This window comes from Phoca vitulina, unplaced genomic scaffold, assembly GCF_004348235.1.
Source record: "Phoca vitulina isolate PV1807 unplaced genomic scaffold, GSC_HSeal_1.0 scaffold25, whole genome shotgun sequence".
Lineage (NCBI taxonomy): Eukaryota > Metazoa > Chordata > Mammalia > Carnivora > Phocidae > Phoca > Phoca vitulina.
The window spans coordinates 43,869,410-43,887,359 of NW_022589728.1; the positions used below are offsets into that span (position 1 = coordinate 43,869,410).

Genomic DNA, 17,950 nt, shown 5'->3' on the forward strand with positions numbered 1-17,950 from the left:
AAGACAGGGCCGGGTTCATGCTCTGACCCTCACCACTCTGTCATCAGGGTCCCAGCGGGTGCTCTGCCTTCAGGCTTCCCTCCCTTTGCCTGTGCACTTACCTGTCTACCTGAAGTGCCTCCTCTTCTCTCTGGGCCTGATCCCTCTTCCCGAGACGCCTGACGTTCTCCCTGTGTGTTCTTCTCTGACACCTTGTTCACACCCATGCATTGATCATGCCCCATTTTACTGGCTTCACCTCCAGTCCTCTGTTAATTATTCCTTATGAAACCTTCTCTGTTCAAGTGACTGGGTGGTTTCTGTCTCCTAATTGGACCCTCACCAGTGTCAGCGTCCCCTGCCTGGAACGTCGAATGCACATACAGAATCGCCCAGGCCCCGCCCAGGGGATGCCTCACTCATTCATTCCACCAACATCTGAGCTCCTACTGTCGGATAGGCACTGGGCCCAACTCCGGGGTTAAGTAAGACCGGGCTTGAGCCCAACAGGAGCTCTGAGGCTAGGAGAAGAGAAGAATAAGTCGTCAAGTGTGTCGAATTAGAGAGGTAGGAGTGTGTGTGTGTCTGTGATATTGTTGGGGGAATAGAATAAAACAGAAAACTTAAAAAGAAAATTTGAGTGTTGTGCCTCTGGGAGCTGAAAGGATAAATAAATGAAAATGCAAGAAATTGATAAATATTTACTGCTTTCAGTGTAAGTGATGCCCATAATTTTGTTTTGTTCTTTTCCATTTGTGAATGTTCTTTCTCTTTGCACAAAGCACTTGAGGTGGGTAAGGTTTTCATTCATCTCATCTCTGTTCCTAAGGGCAGGAACTGTCCTTTATCTTAATCACCTTGTACCCATAATGCCTCTCATCTAGTAGGTGCATAATAAATGGTAGATGACTGAAGAAAGGCTAACTATATTGAGTTCATATTCCCTGGCTTGTTTTTTACTCCAAATCAGTGTTTTCTTATGTTGACAGTTCAGGAACCATTCCAAGCACTTGTTTTTGGGCTGGAGGTGTGAACAGGAAGGGTCAATCAACTCGAGTGCTTGTTCTCGTTTGTTCCTCTTCAGCCATTTACAGATAATATCGACCATCTCAGGTGTGCGTCAAGCAGTGTTAAGTACTTTGTAGACCTCTAATTCTCTGGTATCGCTGTATGACAGGTGTAGAAATTGAGGTTAAGTAAGTTACTCAAGGCTACGCTGAGAAAATGTGGCCGATGTCACCATGAGTGGTTCCCGTGGTCAGTCAGGTGCCCGCCCTGCTCATGTGCACACGTAGACATCACCCAGAAGCCTTTTTTCCTCTCGAGAGACACAGTCGCCTCCTTCCTAGTCCTAGAGACACAGCCCTGTGGCCCTCCAGGCACCTTGACGTCCAGGCACATGGGAACAGGGGTTGGGAAACCTGGAAAGGGCCAAAAATCTCTTCCCATCTTCTCATCGAAGTGTAGCCACTTGCTGGCGAGTTGAAATTTGGCCCGGGTGATGGCCAATGTTTCTTTGCATGAAAGGTCCGTTGAAGTGAAAGCTCAGGGGGAATGTCTGTGCACTTTTATTACACACTAACCCTCGTCCGCTCTGTTGCTTCCCAGGTGCTGTTACCTCCATACGATGACGCTGCTGTGAACAGCACTGCTAAGGAGCCGCCACCACCTTACGTGTCCGCCTGAGCCCGCGAGTGGGGGGCCCGAGAACAGCAGCTTGATTTCCAGACGTCAGAGCGATAGTTCTTTCTTTGCACTTCTGGGATGAGCTCTCTGAGCTTATTTGTTGCTGAAATGCTCCAGTTTTTAAATGTAGATGTTAAGTTGAAACACTCTTTAGTTTTAAGCATACGCTTCGCTAGAGCACGGCGATAGACTCACTGTAGAGTTCTCTGTGTGGGGCGGGGGGGGGCGCAGTGGGCTTCCCTTGTCTTCCCAGGGGTTCCCTAGGCATTGAACCTTCCCAGCAATCTGGATGAGCCCGGAGTCAGAGAAGTCTGGTTTTGTCCCTCCTGGGCCTCGGAGTCAGGGAATTCATCACATTTTTCCCCTGTGTTCCCTCTTATCTCTTTTGGAAAGTGTAAAATAAAATCAAAATTAGAGAATGCTTTTCTTAAGCCATTCCAGTATTTGAACAAACCCTTCAAACCTTACAGAACAGGCATATCAATTGTGTGATCATTGCTCTAATTAGGGAAATAGGAGTCCATATCTATATAAATAAAACAAGAATTTCCTTAAGATTCTTTATGACTTAAATTCAATGACAGTTTGTATTTGCTGTTCAAGGATTTTGTCCATGGGCAGAATTGAGACCCTTCCACAATCCCAGGCGGTGACCGCGGCCACTCTCCGACGGCTGGTCTTGAACGCCCCGTGTCTGGGGTCACGGGGTGGCGTGTGTCACCTGTGTTATAGTGGTGGAGCGGATGCGTTTAGTACCGCTTGGTACTCTCTTCCTCCCGGTTTCCCATGCCCACCCAGGACCCTTTTCACTAAGGATTTGTGTAAGAGTATGAAAAAAGGTCTTCTTCTCTCCCTGCAAGGCGCATCCTACCATTTTGAAATTCTGAGTATGCTCAGACACCTGTTCAAATGTAAAACGGTCTTCAGAAAGGTGAGGAGGGGTGCTTTTCTTGTGGAATGCTCTTATCTCGCCTACCTGAATTTCAAGGAACTTTCATATATTCACATGGTCAAAAGTCACAGCTCTCCTGTCTGTTCATTGTTGAGCGTGCTGTAAATGAAGGCTTTGCAATTAAAGTGAGATTTGCCCACATCTGAGAACGTAACCTTGTGACTCTGTGATCATGCCTGGGGACCCTTCTCACCCACATGTGGCCATGCAGACACAGAGTTTGGCCCAAGGAGGCAGCTTTACAGCTTGTTTCACACATATGTGTATATAGACATTTTTTTCTATTTCAGTGCTGATAAAATCAGAGCGTCTTAGGCCAAGAGAAATGGAGCCGAACAGACGCGAGCTTCCAACATTCCTAAACCCCACCCCTGCCAAGCTCTGTGTGCTCAGCTGTTTTGCATACGGTTGCTTTATGTCCTCGGTGTGCTTTTAATAAGCGTTCGGATTTTACTCCATTCCAAGGGAGATTAAATAAGGGAGGTAGGAGGGGGGGATTTTTATCCCTGAGAATCAGCCTCAGTGATTTCTTTTGGTATACCTCATTAGTATTCTTTATAAACTCAACCTAGGAAATTCTCTTCCTGGAAGCTTTGTGCCCATAAGATTCACAGTAAGTTAATCATATTAAAAGGTGTTAGGAATGGAAGAGGCCTCTCGGACAGTTTCACTGATCTCTGGAAGGCATCACAGTTGCTTGCGTGGACCTCCCTGTGATTTTCCAGCCCTCTAATAATTTTTGTGGTATGAAAAATGGCACATGGTTAAGTAGAAGTGCTGATTTTGAGTCTGTGTGGCGTCCTCCGAGGCACTGTTGTGCATGTAATGCTCAGACCACACCACAGACACCAGAATACCCCTTAATTCTCAGGGGTCCCATCTGGAACTGGCGAAGCGGCCTTTCCTAACCTCTACAGCATAACCCGGGCTGTGCGCGAAAGCCGCCTCCATAGTTAGAGTAACGGACTGTCCTCTCAACTCCACCCACGGGGAGGTTGTGATGTGTGGGTTAAAATGACCCTGCAGGGCCCATTCCATGACTCAGCAATTCACTGTCTTTATCTCATCACTAATCCAATTAAATACCTCTCTTAAATGTATTTTAAATCCAGCTTTAATATCTGACCCCTTTCTCCCCTATTTTGCCATCTGCAGTCATTCCCTCACTTGTCCCCGTGCCTGTACTCCTCTTGGTCACTTTACTGATGAGAGCACCTCAGGCTTTTTCATCTTGACCACCCTCCCAAGATCCTTATGACCCGATCTTGGGTATTCAGCCAAGTGCCTGAAGGTGTGCAAATGGACCCACCAAGTGGCAGCCCATGTAGGAGAGTTTTAAGTGTGTTCTCTGGGCCAGAGGGAACAGGAAGCTGACACCTTTTGGCTTAGATGTGGTCTGTCCACCCTAGGAACCGAGCTTCCATTGAACCAGCTGGTCAGATTTCCAGAATGCCCAGCCATATGGAAGAGTTTTAAGGCCAACAGACTTGCCCACCCCTTCCTGTACCTTCTTCCAACACAAACCTCATGTACAGTATCTCCTCCAAGTCTGGTGTCCTTGTCCCTGCCCCCACCCTGTCTTATTGTTCTCTGAGAATGCAGGAAACATTCCCCCCTTCCCGTCCTTTTTTGCCCCACCCTGCCTTTTTTTTAATTACTCTGTTCTGGCCCTAAATATTTGTTTAGTTTGACTGCTTACCCAAACCACTCCTCGTTTCATGTGTCTTTTCTCTCTCAGTTCGTTAACAGTGCTTCTTGGTAATGATCTCACTAGACCATCTGTATAGACATGTCACTATTAGAGTTGTTTTCTCCATAGAGGGATGCATTGTATTTGAAATAGTCATCCTTTGAGAATAAAATCCTGCTGTGCAAACGGAGCTTTTCTGATCAAGGAAAACCAATGACACTGTAAAAATATTTCCATTTCTTGAAGAAGATGTGCAGTTTTTGCAACCCATTTAGAAACCGACTTAAATATCATTAAATAATATTGCTGCTGGTTATGTAGGCAGTCTCTAATCTTCGGGAGGGGAGAGGGCAGGTGTCTTTGCCAGAGGATCAAAAGAATCATGCAAAGGGACTGCCAGCCTCAAGTGCAGGCTCAGCCCTCCCAGGGCTCCCCACTTTCAGACCTAACATGCACCAAACACAGTGCCTAGAGCTGTATAAAATGGGTCTTCTGGCAGCTCGGACTGAAAGGGAAGGAAAAAGGAGGCTTTGCAAGGTTGTCTCCATACCCATGGAATTCACTTAAAAGTGTCTCTGCACACTGGCCAAGTTTTCTGCCAAATGACTCTGGAGTATGGAAGCCAACCAGATCGGTGACCTGCCCAGAAGCCCACGCATGCCTCTTGGTGACTATAGCACCCAGACATCAGAAGAGAGAAGCTGTCATTGGCCAACCCAGAAAAAATTACATCAAGGCAAAAGCCTCAGCACTATCCATGCATCGATGTGATCCTAATTAGCAAGAACAGCTGCTGCTTCAGAATGGGGAGTTTGGCTTAAAACAGCGTAATGGACTCAAGTGTGTTTGTTTCATCCCAGCTAAAACTTAACACATGCTTTTTAAAAAGTCATTTACAGTACAGACGCAGTTTTTATTTATTAAGTAAGCGTACTAAGATGGGAACCTCTTCAACTCAGCAAATAAAATTATAACATGTATTCCTTGGTCTATGCCAAGATGCCCAGGGTCTGTTGCTGCAACAGAGCAAAGCGAGTTTGGAAGAGAACTGGATGAGCCCAGGTGGATTGCGCGTGGTTAGCCAGCATGTAGGGTTTGAGCCGCAGTTCTCTCAGGAAGGGCCCAGACTGAACGTGTCTTCATCTTGTCTGCTACTTGCTAGTCCCACAGCTGGGGTGGTGGCATCGCAACTCCCCCCATGCCTACTCAGAACTTGAAAAGTCGTAAGCTCCGGATTCCTGGGATCCTAGATTTGGGACATCGAAACTAAAGAGCCGGTAACGCTTCCACCTGTGGTCTCCACCTGAAGAAACCCCCAGCTGTGGGAAGACAAGGGAACAATGGATCTGCTCTCTGTGCCACCAGCCACAGCACAAAGGACCCTGTGTCCTGTGTGGTGAAGATGCCCCTCTGACCCTGATTGGTGGCCTTTGTGAGATGTGGCTTTTCACCTAGTATTCATATTAGCTAAAGGAATGTATTTGTAATTATTCTTTGTCACTATTTTACTTTCACTGGAAGTTGCTTTAGTTCTTTGAAATTTAGGCCTTTTTAAATTACATTTATCTTTCCTACGTAGAGCTCCCTTCAATAAATAATAAGAGCAGCTCTAACCCTGCTTTTATCCTGCTCTCAGTTTTCTCTATCTCGATGATTTATTGACATGTCCTATTCATTGTGCCCAAAATGGGAAATTGGCCTCCCTTTCCTCAAATCTGCTCCTGTTGACTTGTGTTTCAGCTGGTGGCCTCCCCATCGTCCCAGTCATGCCACTTGGAGATAAATCATAGGTCCTCTGCCTTGTTCCTCTTTCCCCCTTTCTTTCCCCATATCTGTTCAGTCTCCAGCCCTGTGACTTCCACCTTTAGATCAGGTGGAATGACATTTACCATTTACTGAGCCCTTCCGATGTGCCAACCATTGTGCTAAGCCCTTAATACATATGAGCTTCATCTGCATTGTACAGATGAGGAAATGAGGCTTCTAAAGGAAGAGAACTGGTCCCAAGTCACACCAGTTATTGGCAGAGCCAGGCTTTAAATGCCAATTGAGTCCTTGTAAGTGGGTGTTGTGTATCTTTAAGACATCTAGAATCCCAGAATTCTGTACATGCCTCTCACTTCTTACCAACAACTGCTGACTGATTGAAAGGAATACATCCCAATAAGGCAAGCATGTCATGCAAAGCCATGTGAACTTTGTAAACTTGGGGTGGATCTTTATCTTGAAGTTTGCATTACATAAGTAAAACTGTCAGTTTCCTATTTGATTAGACTGGAAAGTGTTCTGCAAATATCAGCTTTTAATTCTTATTATAAAGAATTGATTCAGGCAGGAAGAAAGATCAGATGCAGTGGGACTTTCAGAGTGGTTAATTGTTTGAAGTGAGCAATTGCTTTTGAGGAAATTAGGCACCATTTTTAAACTGCACTGATTTATCTTTGTTGAGGAAAATATGCATATTAAGATTTCAGGAAGGGGCACCCGGGTGGCGCAGTCCGTTAAGCGTCTGACTCTTGGTTTTGGCTCAGATGGTGATCTCAGCGTTGTGAGATCGAGCCCCAGGTCAGGCTCCCCGCTCAGTGGAGTCTGCTTGAGATTCTCTCTCCCTCACCCTCTGCCCCCCACCCCGCCTAAAAATAAACAAATACATCTGAATAAAAAAGATTTCAGGCATTCTAACTCAGACTAGTATGCAAGTAAGTAGAACAGTGTTGTCATTGGTTTGTACTGTCTTGGAGGAACAGTTGGAGGCCTTGAGACTCACCTTCCTTCCCTGCCCCTGCCCCAGGCAGCTTGTGTCAATGTGTCTATTTTCACGCCTCAAAGGAGAAGGAGACAGAATAGAGCAGTCCTTTCCCTTGGGGCTGTAGGCTTTCTTCTGTCCTATGAACTTAATGTGCTCTATCATCTGCATCCCTGAGAGCCAGCTTCCTTAAACGTCTTCACAGTGAATCCAGGTATGGGGCACCAGGAAACACTGTAAACTTGTGGGCTTTTAAAAAATAACATAAGTAATGTATTGTAAGAAAAAAACAAAATAAAGCCAACAATTAATCCTTGGGACCTCAACTTAAAAAACTCCCTTCTGGAAGCTTTTATGACCCACTAGTCTGGGAAGTATTCATTTTACAATCCTCCGTAGCGTATCCAGTGACCCAGTCAACGCACATCTTACACTCTATGGTTCCTGTTGCTTTTCTTCTCTTTTTTTTAATTCTGAATTAACCTCTTTTTTAAAAGATTTGATTGATTTTATTTATTTATTTTTTAAAAAAGATTTTATTTATTTATTTGACAGAGAAAGACCGCAAGAGAGGGAACACAAGCAGGGGGAGTGGGAGAGGGAGAAGCAGACTTCCCGCTGAGCAGGGAACCCGATGTGGGATTTGATCCCAGGACCCTGGGATCATGACCTGAGCCGAAGGCAGACGCTTAACAACTGAGCCACCCAGGAGCCCTGATTGATTGATTTTAGAGAGAGCAAGAGAGAGAGAGAGCATGTGTGCATGATCGAGGGGGAGGGGCAGAGGGAAAGGGAGAAAATCTCAACAGAATTCGCACTGAGCACAGAGCCTGACTGACAAGGGGCTCATTCTCACAACCACGGAGAGTTGGCCGCTTAAATGACTGAGCCACCCAGGCGCCCCTTCTCTTGTTTTCCTTGTCTGTAATTCTCTAGTAGATAAGAAAACTCATAGAGTCTTTGTCTATCTTCCGTAGGGTTCTGTCTTCACTGCCTGGCACTTGTCTGGCAAATAGAAGGAACTCACAAATAGTTACTAGAATAAGAATAAAACAAGCATATGAGAGAAATTAAAAACACCTGTAATCCCACCCATGGCGATTGTGGCAAATTCTTTTTTTTTTTTAAGATTTTATTTATTTATTTATTTGAAAGAGAGCGAGAGAGCACAAGCTCAGGGAACGGCAGGCAGAGGGAGAGGGAGAAAGAGGCTCCCTGCAGAGCAGGGAGCCCGATGCGGGGCTCCATCCCAGGACCCTGGGATCATGACCTGAGCTGAAGGCAGACTCTTAACCGACTGAGCCACCCAGGCGCCCCAATTGTGACAAATTCTTAAGAACAGCTCAGTGGGGCCCAAGCTCCACAGAGATCACTTCTCCCGGAAGAGCCCACTGGGAAAACATGTCATTTCTATTGACCATGCGAGGAAACAAAGAGAGGGTCACTCCTCCAGAAAACCCTACCAATGCAACAACAGCTGTAGTGTGTAATTTGGGGGGTGGGCATCCTGACTTCTAGGAAAAAGTTGTAAAGGTGATAGGTAAAAAACAGCAACACAGTAATCAAAGGCTTGATCTCTGAAGGAAGATTAAAGAGCAGCTAAGACGAGAGGCTAGCTAATGCTCTACTTCAATTTGAAATCAAAAGAAAACAGCATTCTTAGCTCACACTATTCTTGAGATCAAGTTCCTTTTATATGTGAGCTGAATTCAGGGGGGCTCTGAATGACAAGTTAAATTGCTAGATGTGCCTCTCCCTCAGAACTTCCTTTCCCCTTCCCAGGAGATCAGTGTATTGTTAAAGCACTCAGTGACCAAATCTGAGACCCTACGGAGTTCTGAGGCCTTGGGTATACAGGGCAAAATTCTGAACCGATACTACGCCACCAAAGTACAGTTGATGTGTTCATCCACTTCCTGGGCTCTTGAGATTTAAACAAAACTCCTGAAAGACTATGTGTGATAAAGCATGTTTGCCTTTCATCCTTTCAAGAATATCACAAGATTCTTCTAGTAAAGCCATGTGAATTTCCCTGTGGTTTGGGGGGGACCATAGTAGACGAGTACAAAAGTCCTCACCAGTAGGTGAGTCCGGCAGTGGAAAGCAAGAGCCAGAGAATAATCAGAAAAAACAGGCGAGGAAGCTGAGGAGTGAAACAAGAAGCCATTCCTGCCTACATGGGAGAGACCTGGTTCCAGGAAAAAGAGCATTCAAAACAGGGAGTGCAAATGAAGAAGAGAAGCAGTCTGGTTCAAAAAGAGACCAAAATGTTTGCATGGAGACTCAGAATTAAAATGAGTCCCATACACCAAAGTGTTATTAATATGTAACTCACATGCCATACAATTCACTGATCCAAAGGCTGCAATTTAATGGTAGTTAATATTATTCAGAGATGTACAATCATCCCCACAATCAATTTTAGAACATTTTCAGTACCCCCAAAAGGATCTCCATACCCATAAAAGGTCACTCCCCATCCCCAACCTTCCCAGCTCAAGGCAATTTATTTCTCTCTAATGGTTCTGCCTATTCTGGACCTAGAATCATGCAGCCAGTGGTCTTTGGTGACTGGCTCTTAACACTTGGCATGTTTTCAAGGTTTATTCATTTTGCAGCTTGTATCAGTCTCTCATTCCTTTGTATTGCAGAATGACATTCATTTTACTTATCCGTTCATCACTTGGTGGGTTGTTTCCACTTTTTTTTTTTTTTTTAAGATTTTATTTATTTATTTGACAGAGAGAGAGAGAGAGCGTGCGCACAAGCAGGGGAAGCGGCAGAGGGAGAGGGAGAAGCAGACTCCCCACTGAGCAGGGAGCCCGACGTGGGACTTGATCCCAGGACTCTGGGATCATGACCTGAGCCGAAGGCAGATGCTTAACTGACTGAGCCACCCAGGCGCCCCGGATTGTTTCCACTTTTTGCCTATTATGGATTATTCTGTGATGAACATTTTTGTACAAGATTTTGTGTAGGCATATGTTTTCATTTCTCTTGGGTATATACTTAGGAGTAGAATGACCGGGTTATGTGATAACTGTATGTTTAACTTTCTGAGAAGCTGCCCAAATGTTTTCCATGGTGGCTGCCCCACTTTATATTCCCACCAGCAACATACAAGGGTTCCAATTTCTCCACATCCTCACCAACACTTGTTATTTCCCATCTTTTTTCATGTGCATTTGAGAAAAATGTGAAGTCAGCCATTGTTTCTTCACATGAGTTTTCTGCTTCTTTCTCTCTCTTTTCTCCTTCTGGGACCCCTATAATGGGAATGTTATTCCACTCGATGTTATCCCATAGTTCCCCTAAATGATCTTAATTTTTCAAATTCTCTTTTCTTTTTGCTGCTCTGTTTGGGTGAGTTACACTGCCCTGTCTTCTAGATTGCTGATCCTTTCTTCTTCATCCAGTCTGCTGTTGAGCACCTCTAGTGTATTTTCAGTTCAGTTATTGTATTCTTCTGCTCTGTGACTTCTGTTCGGTAGTTTCTTATATTTTCTCTTTGTTGAAGTTCTCATTGTGTTCATGCATTCTTCTCCCAGGCTTGGTGAGCATCTTTATGACCATTATTTTGAGCTCTTTATCAGGTAAATTACTTATTTCTGTTTCATTAAGGTTTTTTTCTGAAGTTGTATCTTTTTCTTTCATTTATAACACATTCCTCTGTTTCCTCATTGTGCTTGACTCTCTGTGTTTGTTTTTGTATATTAGATGAAACAACCACCTCTCCATCTTGAAGGAGTGGTCTTGTGTAGGAGATGAAACTTATTGTTGAACCTTGCCCTAGCTTTTGGTTGTCTCTTAAAACTTTGTGATTGTCTAAGCAGCCTGATTTATTCTTGATAGGTCCCAGTTGTTAAGACAATGCCAAGACCTGTGAGTGTTCCAGAGGGAGAGATCTCCCTCAGCACCTAGTTTCGGTTTGCTTGGAAGCTGGTCCCTCAGGCAGCAGCTTTTAAGATACGCATATATATACAGACTTATGAGACCAGGATTGTAAACTCTGCTGGCCTCCAGCCCAGGTGATCTGGAGGTGCTCCCTTGGTGACAGTTGCAAAAACTGGGGTTCCAGACAAGTGTATAAGCTGTTTGCTGGGTGGTACAGACAAGCTATAGTGAGGCCAAGGGAGAGTGTCCCCCCAGCCTACATTCCCTGAGAGTGCTTCCATAGCCTCTAGAAGTGTGGTAAACCTGAAGCCTGCCCTATGGGCTGAAGTTCCAGGACAAGTAAATAGGCCTTTTTCACAGGAAGAATGGGGTGTGTTTCAGTCTGCTTTCTGTGCAGTACCCTGGGGCGGTAGCCTGCCAAGAACTGTGTCTCTCATTGTTTCGTGGCAGGGCCATGGGAACGGGGCTGGTGCAGGGGCAGGCGCTGGCCTGCAGGTTTCGGTAGAACCGCTTGCCAGTCCTTTTTATTACAGTCATTCTGGTGGGTGTGAAGTGATGTCTTGTGGTTTTGATTTGCATTTCTCTAATGGCAAATTATATTGAGCATCTTTTCACTTGCATATTGACCATTTGAATACCTTCTTTGCCAAAATGTCTATTCAGAAATTTTGACCATTTATAAATTGGGCTGTATTTTTATTATTAAATTGTAAGAGTCCTTTATATATTCTAGCTACAAGTCTCCTATCAGTCTATGATTTGCAAAAGATTTTCCCCATTCTGTGGATTGTCTTTTCTTGATGGTGTCCACTGAGGCACAAAAGCTTTTAATTTTGATGAATTCCAATTTATCTATTTTTTCTTTTGTAATTTATGCTTTTGGAGTCCTGTGATCAGTGATTACAACTTGCTGCAAGCTCAGATGATGGTTAGCATTTTTTAGTAATAAAATCTTTCTAAATTAAGTTATGTACATTTTTTAGACATAATGTGAATTAACAAGTCAGGACACAGCAGATGTTGGCGAGGATGCAGAGAATGGGGAACCCCCTTACACTGTTGGCGGGAATGCAAACTGGTGCAGCCAGTCTGGAAAACAGTATGGAGGCTCCTCAAAAAGTTAAAAATAGAGCTACGACCCAACAATTGCACTACTAGGTATTTATCCAAAGAATACAAACATAGTGATTCAAAGGGGCACCTGCACCCTGATTTTTTTTAAAAGATTTTATTTATTCATTTGACAGAGAAGAGAGAGCACAAGCAGGGGGAGCGGCAGGTAGAGGGAGAGGGAGAAGTAGGCTCCCTGCCGAGCAGAGAGCCCAATGTGGGGCTCGATTCCAAGACCCTGGGATCACGACCTGAGCCGAAGGCAGACACTTAACTGACTGAGCCACCCAGGTGCCCCGCACCCTGATGTTTATAGCAGCAATGTCCACGATAGCCAAACTATGAAGAAAGCCCAGATGTCCATCAAGAGATGAATGGATAAAGAAGATGTGGTATATATATACAATGGAATACTACTCAGCCATCAAAAAGAGTGATATCTTGCCATTTGCAAAGACATGGATAGAACTAGAGGGTATTATGCTAAGCGAAATAAGTCAGAGAAAGACAAATACCGTATGATTTCACTGATATGTGGAATTTAAGAAACAAAACAGAGGATCATAGGGGAAGAGAAGAAAAAATAAAACAAGATGAAACCAGAGAGGGAGACAAACCATAAGAGACTCTTAATCAAAGGAAACAAACTGAGGGTTGCTGGAGGGGAGGGGGACGGGGGATGGGGTAACTGGGTGATGGGCATTAAGGAGGGCACGTGATGTAATGAGCACTGGGTATTATATGCAACTGATGAATCACTATATTCTACCCCTGAAACTAATAATACACTATATGTTACTTAAATTGAATTTAAATAAAATTTTTTTAAAAAATGTAATTTTTTTTTAAAGATTTTATTTATTTATTTATTTGACAGAGAGAGACACAGCGAGAGAGGGAACACAAGCAGGGGGAGTGGGAGAGGGAGAAGCAGGCCTCCCGTCAAGCAGGGAGCCCGATGCGGGGCTCGATCCCAGGACCCTGGGATCATGACCTGAGTCAAAGGGAGACACTTAACGACTGAGCCACCCAGGTGCCCCTAAAAATGTAATTTTTATATGCACTGGGAAAACAAAAAATTCACTCGACTCCTTTTATTGTAATCCTTGCTTTATTGCACCGATCTGGAATCAAACTCACAGTATCTCTGAGGTATGCCTGTAATTGATTTTCAGAAATGGTTCTGACAATATTCTTCTGCCCCCAGGCATAGGCTGGAGCTAAAGGTGAAGCCGTGCTAGGCAGGGCTCTCTCATTAGGCCTGGCCAGGGATGCTGAGGTGTCTTAGACATTTTGCTCTAAGAAAATTTTCAACTCTAAAATTTTGGTTATTGCATCCTCTTCTCAACCTCTTTCTCTTCACATACAGTACACATATAGCCAGTAATGTTCTGGCACTTTCTGTACCGGGGAATTGCTTTGTCAATTCTTGTTTAAAATGAGTCAAGACATTTCCATTGCTTCTTTTCAAAGACTGCTCTCCCAATGAAATTGTTCACTTTATTTCACTACATCTTATTTTTCTCCATCTTGTGATTTATTGCAGCTCTCCGTGGTGCATTGCCTTATTCTTTTCCACTGGACTATCTGTAGTGTTTCCCTTTCTGTTGAACCCCAGTAATAACCACATCCCAGTTATTTTCTTCAGCAAGAAAGAACATGGAAAAGTCCTAACTTCTGATATTTTTGTTATTCTTGAGTCACCATTTTTGAGCTCTGCCAGCATCCTGGAGGATTTTGTAGGGCAGATACACATAGTCATTGCCTGAGTATCGTGCAGTCTGATTTCACACCGGGCAACCAATGTAGACATCAATTTATTGATGGCATTGAGAGAAGGTAGTCAGTTGTATGTCACTGGTATGAGGCTATTGGCTTTTTTAAAAAAATTGCATTTATTTATTTGAGAGAGAGAGATCACGAGTCGGGTGAGGGGCACAGGGAGAAGAAGGCTCCCCCCTGAGCAGGGAGCCTGATGCAGGGCTCCATCCTGGGACGCTGGGATCATGACCTGAGCTGAAGGCAGACGCTTAATTTTTAACTGCTTAACCGACTCAGCAACCCAGGCGCCCTGAGGCTATTGGCCTCTAATGGCAGACCACTTTGTACCCATTCCTAGGTTTAAGGATGAAAGAAGCAGTGGAGTGATGCTGCCATGCTTAGCAGGTCCATCCTCTGCTCGAAAGGGGAAACCAGTTTCCAGGAAGACAGGCAGTGTTTTAGCCTTGCCAATATCCAAGAAAACAAGTCAGATTTCCACTCACTCTTGCCTATGCATTGAAACTCCCCACTCCCTGCTATTATCTCATTTTTGATAGGTAGCCTCATCAACCTGATTTCCCAAACATTACAAGGTTCTGAACTCCAGGTTCAGGCCATGACAGCCCAGTCCCTTCCACTGCATGGCATAGGGCAATATCTGAAAACAAGCAGAAGGCCTGGTCCCTGCCCTCAGGAGCAAATGGCCCAAGTTCAAGATCACATACAAACATCTGAGTCTTCTTTGAATGGTATATTATTTTCCTAAATAAAATTTTGACTTGCTATAGTTTTTTCCTGATCACTTTCATCTTGTCTTTCCAAGATGGGAGAGTACTTTTTTTTTTTGGAAATCATTCTACCTGGGACAGCAGTACCATCCTCCTCAAGGAGGATCTTCTGGACATGGAACCAGCTGTCCATGCTGATGGGGCATCCAGAAGGAAGTGCTGTCCTGGGCTGGAGTAGAAACCCAGCCACCGCCTCGCAGTGCTCCCCTCTTAACCTCCAGCCCCAACCAACTGGCAGCTGGCCCAAAGGGGGAATGTCTCCTAGATAAGACATCCTGCCCTTCCCCTTGATGAGAGGGGGAGAGCGCCAACAGTTTACATGGGACTCAAACGTCATCAGTCACCTTGAGAAACACAGTGCAAGTGAGGTGAGACTGCAATTCTACACTTCTCCTCACCCATTCAATACAAGGTTTGTTTTACGTTGTGGGTCTATGAACCAACCTGTCTGCTCTTTGGTTTCTGGTCCCCTTCCATTTAATAGTCTCATTTCAATCTGCCCTCTAGGAAGCAAAACGAAACAAAACAGAAAGTTTTAATGGTTTATAAGGAAGAGATGAATTCATATCAAAAGTCTCTATGAGGTTAGTCATGATTGTGAGGCCTGGGTCAATTGATGTCCCCCACCCCAGTCCTTACGCCACAATAGACCACATGTGGAGATAGAGAACTGAGATTTGGACCCGGTAGAGCTACCAGGTGTAATGAATTTAGACAGCTATCCATTCCAACTGACTCTTGAACTTTCTACATGCCCTCATTCTTATCTGTGGGCGTACGATTGCCCGCATGAGAACTGAAAATCTTAAACCCACACTTCTTCTGAATAAGATTCTCTGTACACTAAGCTGGTAGCAAGGCCTCTGGCAGAAAAGGCAAATCTGGGCTCTCCCCAAGAGCCTCTGTTGTTATCAACTTGCATTCACCAAAAGGTAACTGGGAAATGAAGGCATTATTTTTTCTGACTTGATATTTCAGGACATTGAGCTCACTTATGCTTCATTTTTTCTGGCAGACCTGAGGATCATTCCACAAGGTAGAACAACTCATTGACCCATTTGACTTGGCCCCAGGAATGCTTCGTACAGAGATTTCCTATTCTGAAGAATTTTGATAGAATTCCCTGGAGAAAAACACCCATTTTAGTTGGCATATCCTAGAGTCCCTGGAATCAGTTACTTACTTACAATTCCTTAAAATTTGGAAGGATTTTGGAATTGCTGTTGTTTTCTTGGTAAATTACTGGATCATACTGGTGTCTTGGAATAAGGCAACACATTTTAAATGCAAGTTTCCATAAACTGCAACTCAACTTCCCTAGCTCCTAAGGGATTTTCACTGGCCCAGACTCAGGAAGAATTTTCTTCTGTGGGATCCAAGACTTCAGAGACCAAACATTTCCTGAAGACTTTCCTCTGCTTTCTGACCTCTACCTACCTCCTCCCAAAGACATACAAAGTAACCATTTCTGATATGCGCAGGCAGCCAAGAGTGCCTGGTGGGCCTAAGGGGCAGGTTAGGGGAACAAGGGAACATGGATCCAAGAGTCTTTCTCTGCATTATGGCACCATGTTGTTGTCTGATGGCTTGAGTATGTTAACCCCTTGCTTTATGACTAGAAGTTTTACTTCCCACCCCTGGAGCTTTTCTGAGAAATTGATTTTGTCCCTGGTGTTCATTTATATTCCAGAAACCAACTCGATCATAAAATAGGAGTGATGGTTAGGAGTAAAGGCAGCCAAGAGGACGGAAATTATCAGACTCCGGCACCGCCAAACCTTTTGAAACTCATTAGTTCTGCGGCCTCTCCCCCTTAGCTTGTTAAAACCTGGCCTGGGTGTGTTGGGTACGTGTTTGGGGACAGAATTTTGGAGCCATTATTAGGAGATGTGCTGGCTTGGTGTACATTGCCCACTCACCCACCTGGTCATACCAGGCCCTCTCCCTGCCACTGCCCAATCCTGTCATCTGCATCCCTCCAAAGTTCTGCGGAGACGTCTAAGGTCATGTTCTCCCACCTTACAAAGTTGCAAGTATCTGTCGCGCATAATTTCAAAAGTCTTGTCTGAACTAGACTTTCTCTGCTCCTTCTTTGTTTCCTATGTGTCCTGGCATCCTTACTTCACTCCCCACCCCCGGGCCTGGTCTGGTCCCCGGCCAGTGGACGTTCTGTTAATACGAACTGGCACTGGTGGGGTGTTCTGGGCACTGCCAAGACAGGTCCTGGCACTTGTCCCCAATTATCCCAATTCTCACCACTTTTTCTTCATCACCATCATCGAGGGATGCCTCCTGCAGATCATGACCCCAAGTTCAGGATAGAGTACCCCTGCCATGCCTCCCTTCTCGCAGGAGATGCTCTCCCCCCACCCCCACCCCACCCCGCCAAGTCCCCCAAAGCCTCTGTTGCTCGGAGTTTGCGGTCCGGACCCCTGGAGTCCGAATCCCGCCTGGGCTGGCGGAGGGACCGAGCGGAGCGGGGTGGCGGCAGGCAGGGCGCACGGCCGGGGTGCCCAGCTCCGGGGCTGCCCGCAGGGTGAGGCCGCTCCCTCTCCGCGCCTTCCCCATCCCCAAAGAAGACACCCCTCCTTCCGCCCGGCCCGCTCCCCACCCTCGCCGCGGCGCCGCCTCCCCGCCGCCCTCCCGCGCTGGCCCCGAGCCTCGCAGGCAGCCAGCGAGCGAGGGGAGCGCTCTGGGATGGGACTTGGAGGAAGCGGCGAAGGAGGAGACAGCGGCCGCGGCTCCCACGAGCGACCCCCGAGGAGAACCGCGCCTCTCCGAGCGCCGAGGAGGCCGACGACGGAGACCCGGGTGGCTGCGCCCGTCTCGCTGCCCAGGCGCCCGCGGCAGCGGCTGCAGGTGAGCGGGGCGCGCTTTCCCCGGGGCTCTGTGCACGGCCCCGGCTGCCCCGAGGCGCGGACACACCGGCCGACCGCCTGACGGACCGACAGACAGACCCGCAGAGCTCGGGCGGACGGGCGCACGCGGCCGCTGCCCCCAGGCCTGCGCGCCCGCCTCGCGCCGGCCCCTGCGGCTCCGCGCGGCCCCTGCGGCCAGACGCCCCCTCCCGCCCCGGGGCCCGTCGCTCCGGACCCCGCTGGGCCGGCGCGAGCGGAGGTCGGCGCTGCCGGGACCCCGGGGCGGCGAGAAGTCAGGCCAGCCCGGCCGGGCGAGCGGGGCGCGCTCCCTGCTCGGGGCGCACGGCGCGGCCGCCAGCCCGCACTGCCCAGTGGGGGCGCTGTGCCCCGCCGCGGGGACTCCGGACCTGGGCTCCCGCGGCCCGGGGGAGGGCGGGGGAGACTTGTTGAGCGGGCACATCCAGTGTGATTCCTGTCCTACTGACA

The 17,950-nt window shown here is 46.5% G+C and overlaps 2 protein-coding genes across 3 annotated transcripts in view; both read left to right on the plus strand.

Annotated features, from left to right (window-relative positions):
- Positions 1 to 2,947, plus strand: part of LAPTM4B (lysosomal protein transmembrane 4 beta) — a 75,448-nt gene extending 72,501 nt beyond the window's left edge. Inside the window, exon 7 of the mRNA XM_032421609.1 lies at positions 1,588 to 2,947. Within this exon, the coding sequence (XP_032277500.1) occupies positions 1,588 to 1,665 (78 nt within the window). The 3' untranslated portion in view covers positions 1,666 to 2,947. The remainder of the gene's footprint in view (positions 1 to 1,587) is intronic.
- A 14,287-nt stretch (positions 2,948 to 17,234) lies between these two features.
- The window catches only part of MATN2 (matrilin 2), a 128,699-nt gene continuing 127,983 nt past the window's right edge, over positions 17,235 to 17,950 (plus strand). For both annotated transcript variants that reach the window (XM_032421582.1, XM_032421581.1), the window contains exon 1: positions 17,235 to 17,465. The gene's annotated coding sequence lies outside the window, so the exon portion shown is untranslated. The remainder of the gene's footprint in view (positions 17,466 to 17,950) is intronic.